At 39.8% G+C, this 12,824-nt stretch overlaps 1 protein-coding gene across 1 annotated transcript in view; it reads right to left on the bottom strand.

The window, feature by feature from the left end:
* BNIP1 (BCL2 interacting protein 1) overlaps window positions 1-12,824 on the bottom strand; it is a 413,601-nt gene that overhangs the window by 122,001 nt on the left and 278,776 nt on the right. Inside the window, exon 5 of the mRNA XM_044069114.1 lies at window positions 7,427-7,545. Coding sequence (XP_043925049.1) covers window positions 7,427-7,545 — 119 coding nt within the window. The remainder of the gene's footprint in view (window positions 1-7,426; window positions 7,546-12,824) is intronic.

Here is a 12,824-nt window from a genome sequence, read left to right as displayed (position 1 = left end):
TCACCTGCAAATGAGCCAGATGTTAGCCTGCTATGGTGGCAAAAGCTGTTTGCTTAACATTTTCTTTTTATGACTGAAAGAAGGAACAACCCTTGGGACCGGTAGTTTGTTCCACAGTCAAGCTGAAAATGGTGCCTCTTTCCCGGGGAAAACAAGTAGGATAAAAAGAAAGTAGTTAAAAGTCACTTTTTCATACAACATCATAGTAAAAATTACTTTTAATACTCACTGCCAGTCCTAAAAAGTAAAATAAACATAACTCTCTACCGAAAAAAATGTTTTAACTACTTTTAAACTGACAAGAAAAAAATGTGCCCTGTTTAAAAGTAGTTAAATCCTGTGAAAGTCTGTTAAAACAAAAACAACTCCTAGAAAAAAGCAACTTTCATAAGCAGGAAAGTACATTAAAACATTTTTTTAATGTGGAAGGTTTTTCCTCAAAGGGAACAGCACAAGCTGACCATCAATCTTCAAAAACCTGCAGAGGAGCACCCTCTTCAGTGGCAAAAAAGATCTGGGGGGGGGGGGCTTGGTACTCAAATCTGTGTTTTTAGGCAGCTCAGCTAGAGTCTATGCTCTCAATAAATATTGCATTAATCATTCACTTTTTTAAATACCTGGTCTATCCAATAATGTTTTTTTTTCTTTGCACCCTTCTTGCCCAGACAAAAGCTCATCTGACTAAATATGGACCCACTTTCAGTTGTGAAGTAGGACCAGAATTATCAGTCTGTTCCATACTGTTCAGATCCCTGAAATGCTGCTACTTTTAAGTTGTTTTATCACATCAATGAAAATGTACTATCAGAATTCTCTGAATAGTGATGTCAGCAGAAAGCCAAGGATTTGATGTCCTCCACCAAGAAATAATAACTATATATTTGAAGGCATTCAAGTAAATTTGAGAGATAGTGTTATTAACCAGATAATTACACATTTATAATGATCTACTATGCTAATAAAACAGAACTACCTGCAAAATATTTAAAGGTTATAAGTAAGTGAGAGTCTGGCCTCAATTAAACTACAAATCCCAGAAACTCGTACGGCTGACATCAAAATTTCAGCAGCTATATATTCACCAATCTGCAATACGTTAGATCTTCTGTGAGCACCTGTCCAATGTTTCCCACACATGTTCTCCTGGGACAGATCACTATCCTCTTGTTCAATGGACTAGCCCTAATAAAGACTACGCAAGAAGGAAAATAAAAGACATCACAGCTTTCTAAAACCCAAGAGATACAGTGCAGCTGTTGCCTGCCTGTGATGACAGCTTCAGTGGATCGGGCATTTGTAACTGCAGAAAATGACAGATCCCAAGTCAGGAAAACCAACCCGGTATAATCTGCTGTTGTGCAATAATGAGCAGGTGTGTAAACACATCGAACACTGCTCTGCATTTAAAATGGAGACAAAAATTAAAAACTTTCTTAAGAAATAAGTCTGCCTTTTCTTATGATACTAGAAACTAAAACTGTAAGAATCATAATGAAAAATAAACTTTAAAGGTAAACAGGCAATACTGGAAGCTAGGAATATTTAGATCTTTTAAAAAAATAAATACCAAATGTGCCTTAATATTATGCTAGTTTTAATGTGAACATTTCCATCCTAAATCAGAGAAAATTAAGGTTTCTAAGTGAACTGTGAAAGCCAGACAAGCAGCCTTACTGATTTCACTTACAATTCATTTTCATTTGTACAAAGTATTCATGTGGTTCTTTGTCACTATTAGGCATTTCACTTTATTCAAAAAATCCTGAGTCAGCTATTCAGTTAGCACTTCTTGGTAACACTGAAGTAAACCTTGCTTTTGTAGCATTTCACCCTTGAAATCAGTAAAGAAGAAACAAAAATGTCAAACTATTATCACCCTCAGTATGGTAATGTATAGTAACAAGAACTTTAAAGCAATCATTGTCAAGATGGTAATGTTACAATTGAGATGTTATGATGAGATGGCTAAAGTATTAAGGCAATAACAAAATACCAATAAAATGCTCACTTTACAAGGTAAAGATAAAGCAAGCAGTGATGTATAAATTTGCTGACTTTCAGCAGGATATGGGAAAATGTTATAAGAGCAAGTCATTTAAAAATGTATCAGAAGTGCATTGTGTGATGCTAGAAGAGAGTTTCATAACTCTGGGACTATAAAAATGACTGCAATCTGCAGATGTAAAGCCATAGCAGATACTCAAACATGGTGTAGAGGAATTGCTAAAAGACAAGACAGATGACTGAAGAGACACAGGTGCATTATAAAAACAGGCAAATTCAGTAATTAAGGACAAGACAGATGACTGAAAATTACTGAAGAGACATGAATGCATTATCAAAATTAAACAGACAAATTCAGTAATTAACACACTTGGCCCAAAATGGTCAGAAGATTGTAGAAACCTACCTTATCTATTCTTCAAAGTCAGTGTGTAATTCAGTAATGAAGGACAATCTGCACTATAACACAATGATAGTTCAAGAAAAAGAAAAAAAAAAAATCAGAGTCACCTTAGCTTGCATTTGAACGCTAACAGCTGCCAAGCTATTGATGTGCTTGGAAGACTTAAAGGCTTAAATTGTGGACTATAAACCAACAAGTTGAGGCCAGTTTTTCTATTTATCTTAATGAAACTATTACCTCAGAAACAGCAGCAGTGTTGCTGTGAAACTGTGTAGGAGTCCGTAATTTCACAGCCAGTGTATGTAAAATTACCTTCTGTGATGTAACTGCTCAGTGATAACAGCTCATGACGTGAGGCACCACAGTCAGCATGCTGAAAATACGTGCTGAAAATGTTCAAAATCTCAGCATAATAGATAGCCATCTGCTGAAATGTCTACTAGAAAAAAACACTAAACAAAGATTCCCAACAGAAATGTCTACAGTGCCTGCACTCAGTATACAGTGGCTTCCTGACATTGAAAATGTGCCTCAGTACAGGGCAACTGGTGAATTTTAAGAGTTACACTGCAGGAGGAGTGAAAGTAAGATGGCCCTGCAATGGAAAGACTGGCTGGGGTCAAGGACATAACATTCTTCTTAACTAAAGTTAAAAGAAGCATCAGCAGGCATTTTCTTCACTTGAGGAAAGAATCAACAATGAACCAGGCACCTCTTAACTGTTTGTGACACTGGCAAGCTGGGGACACAAGTGCCATAAATCCACAGAACACATTTAAATAAACTACATTATGTATAAGGACTAATACAATAAAAGGTGGGCATATGCCACCCTGTGTAAGAGAATAGCTCCTAAGATGCTGGGCAACTACACTGTCATGTTTATATAAGGCACTAGAGTATTAAGAACAATTAATGCCAAAAAACAAATACTAGCAATGCTATCACATTAGGTTACACAATATTACAGGACATTTCAGGGTTAAAACTCTTGTGGATAGGGCACACTCCTCAATGTCTGACAGTGGAAAAGTGGGCACCATCTAGTGTCATCTATTGTGGGTACACATGGTAGTAAGCAGCAGCCACTGCATTAAAAAAACCTTGACTATTACTGTAAAGCAACTTACTTTCTAATTTATATTTACATACTGATTTTACAGGCAGACACAAAGAACTAGAAACTCAGCACTTCACATAAGTAATATGGCCCAATGGGAAGGACAGTTCCACTTCACATAATATAGCTATGGTCATTGGTGACAATAGATAGAATCCGTGGGAGAACAGGACTCATCTGCCACCCTCCCCCCTGAATGAGCTACAAGCAATCTATGGCAAATAAGCAGAAACACTTGCTTATACAGTGTTCCTCTGCCAGGCCCTGACCAGCAGCAGTACTTCAAGTGCACACATTCCTTCTGTTGTCAATCAGCCATCACAGGCCTGACAGCTACATCTGTAGTGTACTGCTTCCAACAACACCTCCTGACAGCTGTAAACAGAATCTGCCTGCCACATATGTGTCGCTTGCTTCTCTCAGCAAGAGTACAATGGTAAGCTAGCTAGCTTACAAATATATCCTAAAAAGAGGGGGGTGTGAAGCGACATTTTCAGCAGTGTCATCTTTTGAAATTATGTAACTTACCAAAAAAATAATAAAAAAGGCCAATAACTTCACTTAATACTACAAGCTTATACTTCAATTCTGAGTTGCTTTCTGTTTATAACATAGATTCTTGTTGCATCCAAGCCCCCCCCCCAATAAACCAGCATCTTGTCTTTATTTCTAAGGTACATGGATTTAATACTCAGCAATACATAACATCATGGCAGTTTCCTCTCCATTCAACCTACATACAACTGTAACAACTGTACAATCATTCAAGAGCTGGAAGCAATGCTAAAGCTACAGCAGTTGTTATCATGGGATATGTGCTCAGCACATAAATCATCTGCCCACAGTATGCATGTGGTTCAAAGTTTTGTACCCTCTAGTCGAAAGAACTGTATGACCCCAAGGACTTTCTCAAGATCACATTTCCACTTTAAATGGTTACAACATACATCTCTGACCTCTGACTTTATTTAATGTGTCCATCTGGGTTTACTGCTTTTGGTTGAATTACATTTGGTCGAAAATGATTTCAGGCAGCCCACTTCACTGAAAGCTCATTTGACCGAAAGCTCTTTTGGTCAAATTCCATTTGGTCGAAAATGGAATATAGCCCATGCCCCACTGCAATGCGACCCTGAAGTGAGAATATAAAGTTAGGGGGGGTGTGGGGGGTGTAGTCCCCCACATTTTGCAACTAGTTCATAGATAGGTACTAGGGCTATTGGCCCAAGGGCCTACGTAAGCCTAGCCAACAAGGTTCCCTGGCTTACGCCACCCAAGAAAGTTATTTTTCCTGTGCCACTGTCGAGCAGACACACAGAAGTGATCTCCGGGGTGTATTTCCTATTTCCCATCCACTCATCAAGATTTTTCTTGAAGAGTGCTAATGAAGAACTTTGCTTGACATAGATGGGTAGACTGTTCCAGAGTATGGGAAGTCTCTGGGACAGGAATCTATCCCTCCAGCAAGTCCTGTTTATTGTGGTGACAAAGTTTAGGTCCCTAGAGCGTGTAACTTGGAGGGATTGGGATTTCTTTAGGTGTAGCATGTCCAACAGCTCTGGGTTTGACATAGCTTTAAATGTTGGCAGAGATCACCTCAAAGTAGGTAATATGCTACGGAATAAAGCTGGAGTTTTTTGAGACAATCAGTGTAGGGCATTTGTTTGAGGCCAGTAATCCTCTTTGTGAGGTATTTCTGTGGCCTTTCCAGCTGCTGCAGATGTCTTGTGAGGTACATTCCAAAAGGGGTGTTGCACTCTATAAAGGGTCTAATGAGTGTCAAGTAGAGGGGAACAATGACCTCTTTTTTCCTGGATGAGAACCCTTTTACGATGAGGTATGCTACGTAGAAGGACTTCCGGACTACTGTGGCAATGTAACTATCAAAGGAGAGACTACTGTCCACCTGGGTCCCAAGGTCTCATCACACATTCGCTGTTAAGTAGATTGCTGCCTATGTGGTAGTTCATGGGTACAGAGTTTTTACCAAAGGGGATGACATTGCACTTTTTGGCATTGAGCTTGAGGCCATGGCTCTGACAACAGGCATCTGTCTCAGCGAGGCCCTTCTGTAGGATGTCCACATCATTTGGGGACTTGACTATGACTCCTAGTTTGCAGTCATCTGCAAACTTTGTTAGCCAGAGGCCTTCTGTGTTAGCCTGTCCTTCAGAGAAGTAGATACCAAACAGGGGAGGTCCCAGGACTGAACCCTGTGGTACTCCACTTGTCACTGGTTTGAGGTCAGATTTGGAGTCTGCAACTTTTACAGTGTGGGTTCTGTCAGTGAGCCAGTTGGCAACCCATCTTGTGACGTAGGGATTTATACCTAGTTTAGTGAGTTTAGCTATAATTCCAGAATGGGGGATGGTTCTGTCAGTGTTTTTACTGACGTTATATGTTTCAATGTATTTTTAATGGATACACATATATATAACAGTGTATACACTGCAATTATGTGGGGGCCTACACCCCCCACACACCCCTTACTTTATATTCTCACTCCAGCATCGCACTGCAGTGGGGCAGGGGCTCTACTCAATTTTACACCAACTGGAATTCGACCAAATGGGTTTTCAGTGAAATGCATTTTCGGTGAAGTGAACTGCCTGAAATTATTTTCGACCAAATATAATTCGACCAAAAGCAGTAGTCCCATCCATCTATAAGAACTACTCAAAAATGTATTACGCTGAGTGAGTAAAGAGAACTGGAAAGCCCCTTCTCAAGTATGACTTAGTTACAGAGTGAATAAAGCAAAATAAATGGTAACAAATGGATTTTAAAAGAAAATGACAACATATGATAGATTAAGTGTGACAGAGAGAAAACAAGCAAGGGAGAGAACAGGTTGATGGAAGGTAGAGGGTATGCCAAGTTAATCTAACAATAAGAAAGTCAAAAAAAAAAAAAGTCAAAGTAAAAAAAAAAAAATCAACTCACTGTTATCAAACCCAAAAACTCAGCAGGAGAAGCCATATTTTCATGTACCATATCTAAACTTTGGAACAATCTTCCACCATCTATAACTACTCTACCTTCCAGCAGCCTTTTCAAGACTGCACTCAAATTCCACTTAAATTTGCCCTGGCTTTTTCCTTGTTCTAATCCAGACTAACACCCCCACCCTTACCTCCCTCCCCACTAGACTCTTAAACCAACTATACTACTGCCACTACTAACCACAGTCAGAAATAGCTAGTTGTCTTTACATACTATAACAGTTTGTCCTACAACTTTATTACTATTATTATAAATGACAAGAAACTATCTTAACTTGCAACATTTACTGTATATACTGTTGATAATCAATATATCCCTTTACACGGTGGTGCAGCAGTAGCGTTGTTGCCTCACAGCAAGAACTTCTCCCGTTCGATTCTCGGCTTGGGTTGGGAGTGCCTTCTGTGTGGAGTCTGCATGTCATCCCCGCGGTCGAGTGGGCGTTCGAAAGACATGCGTTGAATGGGCGTGCCTTTGTTGAAGGTTGGGCATTGGGATGGCAACTCGACACCATAAAAACCAACTGTCAATCATTAGCGGACCGGAGTTCCGCTGTGGCGACCCATAACCGGGAAAAGCCGAAAGACAAACAACAACTGTTGATAATCAATATTTTGTTATTGTACTAAAGCCAACAACCTGTAATGTTGTTTACTATTGCTGCAACTTTGTATCTCTATTTATCATGTACATAATGTGGAGCTTTTCTCCCCGGGCATCCGCTGAAAAAGGACCTGTGTCCAGTCAGAATTTCCCGGTAAACAAATGTAAATAAAATAAAGTGTGACAGGAAATAAAGGAACAGAAAGAGAAAGCGGACATCAGTCTGTTAAGAAACACAGTTGTTAAAACCTTGCTATGAAAAACAGGTGCAAACACCTTTTTGCCATACATACCTAGCGTTGTAACAGTCTCTTCACTCTGCTGAACTTGCTGTGCCATCATTCGACTAACATTCATCAAATTCTCTGTGATTGAGCTTGACATTTCTACAAGGTTCTCCTTTGTGGTTTTCCTGAAATGTAAGAAATTACTGACTTGAATTACAGCTTTAAATGTTCATTCTCAAAAAAGTTTATTGCTGTTTTAGTTGACTTCTTCATTTTACTTATGACTGTGTTTGCTGACCCAATGAAGTCCTATTAAGTTGCAATTTCTTGCTGGGTTATGGACACATGGCAGATTTTGATATGAGTATAGCAACATTTAACACTTCAAAAAATGTAGTACAGTTTGCAAACTCTATATGTGGGAGGATTCTATTAAAGGTGCAACAATTTCAATATCTACACAGTACAATTACATCTAAACAGATGCAATTTCAAACACTGGAAAGCTGACCCAGACTCGCCCCAAAAATGGGCATAAATTATGTGGTTTTGGCTATGAAGCTACTGGTACTAAAATAAGGAAAGAAAAAAAGACAGCAATGACTGTGATGCTATAGTGGATATAAAAAGTTTACACACCCCTGTTAAAATGCCAGGTTTTTGTGATATAAAAAAAAAGAGACCTCAATAAATAATTTCAAAACTTTTCCCACCTTTAATGTGACCTATAACCTGTACAATTCAATTGAAAAACAAACAAATCTGTTAAGGGGAAAAATATAAAAAATGAAAAGCATACAATACGCTGGTTGCGTAAGTGTGCACACCCTTAAACTAATCCTTTGTTGAAGCACTTTTTTAATTTAATTACAACATTCAGTCTTCTTGGGTACACGCCTGCCATCAATTAAAGATACTCTGATTAACCCCAAATAATGTTCAGCTGTCCTAGTAGGATTTACCTGACATTTACTCATTTGCCTGCTACAGCAAGAGCCATGGTTCGCACAGAGCTTACAAAGCATCAAAGGGATCTCATTGTTGAAAGGTGAGAGTCAGGAGAAGGGTACAAAAAAATTTCCACAGCATTGGCTATACCATGGAACACAGTGAAGACAGTTATCAAAAAGTGGAGAAAATATGGAACAACAGTGACATTGCAAAGAACTTGATGGCCCTCCAAAACTGATGAAAACACAAGACAAAAACTGGTCAGGGAGGCTGCCAAGAGACCTACAGCAACACTGAAGGAGCTGCAGGAATTTCTGGCAAGTACTGGTTGTGTACTACATGTAACAACAATCTCCTGTATTCTCCATATATCTGGACTATGGGGTAGGGTTGCAAGAAGGAAGCCTCTTCTTATACAGAAAAACATCCAAGACCGGCTAAAATTTTCAGAACAATACATCAAGTCTCCCAAAAGCATGTGGGAAAATGTGTTATTATCTGATGAGACCAAGGCTGAACTTTTTGGCCACAATTCCAAAATGTACGTTTGGCACAAAAAACAACACTTCGCATCACCAAAGAAAACTATCTCCATGGTGAAGCATGGTGGTGGTAGTATCATGCTTTGGGGTTGCTTTTCTTCAGCTGGAACTGGGGCTTTAGTCAAAGTGGCGGGAATTATGAACAGTTCCAAATACCAGTCACTTTTGGCCCAAAATCTTCAGCCGTCTGCTAGAAAGCTGAAGATGAAGAGGAATTTCAACATGACAATAACGCCAAGCATACATCCAAATTAACAAACGAATGGCTTCACCAGAAGAAAATTAAAGTTTTGGAATGGTCCAGCCAGAGCCCAGACCTAAATCCAATAGAAAATCTGTGGGGTGACCTGAAGAGGGCTGTGCACAAGAGATGCCCTCGCAATCTGACATTTTTGGAGCGCTTTTGCAAGGAAGAGTGGGCAAATATTGCCAAGTCAAGATGTACCATGCTGATAGACTCCTACCCAAGAAGACTGAATGCTGTAATTAAATCAAAAGGTGCTTCAACAAAGTATTAGTTTAAGGGTGTGCACACTTATGCAACCAGCGTATTGTATGTTTTTTATATTTTTTCCCCTGACAGATTTGTTTTTCTATTGAGTTGTACAGGTTATAGATCACATTAAAGGTGTGAAAAGATTTGAAATTACTTACTATGGTCTCATTTTTTTACATCACAAAAACCTGGCATTTTAACAGGGGTGTGTACACTTTTTATATCCACTGTACATCTTTTGTCTGATGACTGGAAAAGATGAGATGAAAGCTGCTAACAAACAGACCTATTCCAAAGACTGACAATGGACTGCAACACTACATTCTTCCTGATTATTCTGCAGTCTGGAAATATTAAAACACTATTACATCCTAATATGGAAAACCTTTAGATGTGCAGTTTATATTACTGAACACTTATTATATAACCTGTTGCATCTTCTTTGGTTGTGCTATTGCCAGTCTGGATATTTTACTACAGATACCTTCTGCAAAATTATAGTTGTGCCAATCAAACTAGGAATGATGCCACTACTTCCCAAATCTTTCTTCATTTGGTGCAAATGTTTTAAGATTAAAGGTTTAATGACGGACTCAAAACCAGACAGAGATTTATTAGTAACTCCAGACTTTAGCATAGCAAGAAGAAAGGGAGGCTGAATAATGCAAGTAATCACTAAAGCTTAGCTGGGTCAGATTACAAGCATCATTGCCAGCATAAGTTTGCCAAGTTTTCGTGGCCCTTTCTGCCCAACCTCTAGCCACGGAATATAAAACTCAAGATCTTTCTACAAATATAAGCAGGAGATAAATTCATGCAGAGGATGACAGAAACTCCAAAGGTAACCAGTGGAAAAAAATGTGGTCTCCAGATCTAAAAGAATTACAAAACAAAAATGTCAGCTGTAATCACTTGCATTTTTGGCATATGTGAGAATGAAGCCTAAGTTTCCCCATTTTTTTTTTTCCCTTAATTATTTTTCTCCCTGCAGCTGATCACTGTTGGCCATTGGTGCCTCCTCCTCACCCACTGGGTCTATCTAGGCACAAATGCACAGCTGTGACCTAACTACAACCCAATGCTTGATGCTGCTAGAGAGACTGAGAGATGTCCTGGTGTAGCATCATAATGTTACTAGGGGCATTTTTGCTTTAAACCCTAACAACTAATTTTCCCTTGCATATCCCCAGTGTCCAACAGAGATAACACGCAAGGAATGTGCAAAATGCATGTCCTACAATCCTTCCCCTGCCACACCCAAGGTGCCTGAGCTGTTGCTACAACTTTATCCCTGTATGCTGCGGTGCGTCTCTCATCACCTCAGATGCCTGAGCTATAACTACAGCTTTACCCCACTACTCCATGGCGTGGGTCTCATCACCTCAGATGCCTGAGCTGTAGCTGCAGCTTTATCCCAGTACTCCATGGCATGGGCTTCATCACCTCAAATGTCTGAGCTGTAGCTACAGTTTTATCCTGGTACTCCACGGCATGGGTCTCATCACTGCAGATGCCTGAGCTGTAGGAACAGCTTTATCTCTCTATGCCACAGCATGGGTCTTTATCACCTCATACGCCTGAGCTATAGCTACAGCTTTATCCCTCTATGCTAGGGTCTCATCACCTCAGATGCCTGAGCTGTAGGAATAGCTTTATCCTACTACACTGTGCGGGTCTCATCACCTTAGATGTCTGAGCTGTAGCTACAGGTTTATCCAACTACTCCATGGTATGGGTGTCATCTCCTCAGATGCCTGAGCTGTAGCTACAGTGTTATCCCCCTATGCCACGGCAAGGGTCTCATCACCCCAGATGCCTGAGCTACAGTTACAGCTTTATCCCTCTATGCCACAGGATGGGTCTCATCATCTCAGATGCCTGAGCTGTAGCTACAGTGTTATCCCCTATGCCACGGCGTGGGTCTCATTTGTTTTTTTTTTCATTTTTCTGCACCAAGACTAAGAAATGCACCTCTACCTTCTAAGAGTATATTCAATAGAAATAAAATGACTAACAGAAAGATATCTGGTGAAAGTACAGTAGTTTTGCAGTCGCATCCTACTTTCAGAAAAAAACAGTATTATTCAAGGTTAATAGGGTTTACTTACTTGCTGAGTTACTATATTTTGATTTATAGTTTTCTGAAACTTCAGTTCCAAAAAGCATACACCAAAAAAAACACTAAAAAAAACAAGAAAAAAAGTTGCAGGCACCTAAAATCTCTATGGAAGTAATATAGAGGAGAAAAAGGCAGCCTCTTCCCCCCCAAAGTGCACAGCTGGCTTGCACAATCTAATTTACTATGGTTAAACAAAGCATGACGTTCACTTTTTAGGAGAAAAGACCAAGTATCACAAAAGCCATGACAAAACTGATTAACAATGACCAGAACAGCTCACTGTACTTAATACTGTTTGTTGAGCAGGTTACTTCCACTAGGATGATAGCCTCTTTTCAGGGGAGACCTGATGTGGTATTTATATTACCTGGGGAAATTTGGCTAGGGCACTGAGGAAAGTACAGTCGTGTACACTTACCATAAATGTAGATGTTCGAGTGTATTCACTGTTGCAGTCATCACATTTGGGTTATCCTTGCCAGGGTAGCCTTCGGCCGGCCCGAATACCAAAGGCTTAGTATTTCTGCGTCGGTTGCTGTTGCTTCAGGACTGACGTCCAGGTCATCAGTAGTATAAAGTAAGGCAGCCATTGCCATTACATCAGTTTTTCTTGCCCTGTCAGGAGCCCCCAATTGGGAACCAGGTTATGGTGGAAGAACCCCACCAGTAGAAAGTAAATACCAAAATGTTCCTTGTAAGGAGAAAGAGAAAGAAGGGGGGATGGAGGGAGGGAAACCAGGACTGCAACAGTGAATACATGCGAACATCTACATTTATGGTAAGTGTACACAAAGTACAGTTGTGTACACTTACCATAAATGTAGATGTTGGAGTGTATTCACTGTTGCAGTCATTACATTTGGGTTATCTGCTTGCAGGTAGCCCTCAGTTGGCCTGATTAACAAAGTCTTGGGTCCTGTGTCGGTTGCTGTCCCTTCTTCCATGACATCAGGTTGTCAGGGGTATAAAACATGCAGCCAATGCCATTACATCAGTTTTACTTGCCCCAGATGTCAGGTGCCCCCTAATGGGAAGCAATTAAATATAAAAGTGCAAAGATATACCTCCAACAAAAAAGCAAATACACCAAAAAGGCTTTTAAGCATAGTAAAAGAAAGTAGAGGTATAGTCAAAAGACGTTAGGGGGCTGGAGGGAGGGTAACCAGGACTGCAACAGTGAATACACTCAAACATCTACATTTATGGTAAATGTACACAACTGTACTATGTTCTTCGTGTTTCACTGTTACAGTCATTACATTTGGGTAGATTCCCAAAGCTATGGTTGGGAGGAGGAATTTAGATAGCATTAGAGCCAGCTATAAGGCCCTGCAAGACTGTGGTGGCAAAGCAAGC

Source organism: Protopterus annectens, chromosome 4.part0 (genome assembly GCF_019279795.1).
Source record: "Protopterus annectens isolate FY-2018-M chromosome 4.part0, PAN1.0, whole genome shotgun sequence".
Classification (NCBI taxonomy): Eukaryota; Metazoa; Chordata; order Ceratodontiformes; family Protopteridae; genus Protopterus; species Protopterus annectens.
Note: the sequence above shows the minus strand (reverse complement) of the source record. Positions and strands in the feature narration are given on the sequence as shown.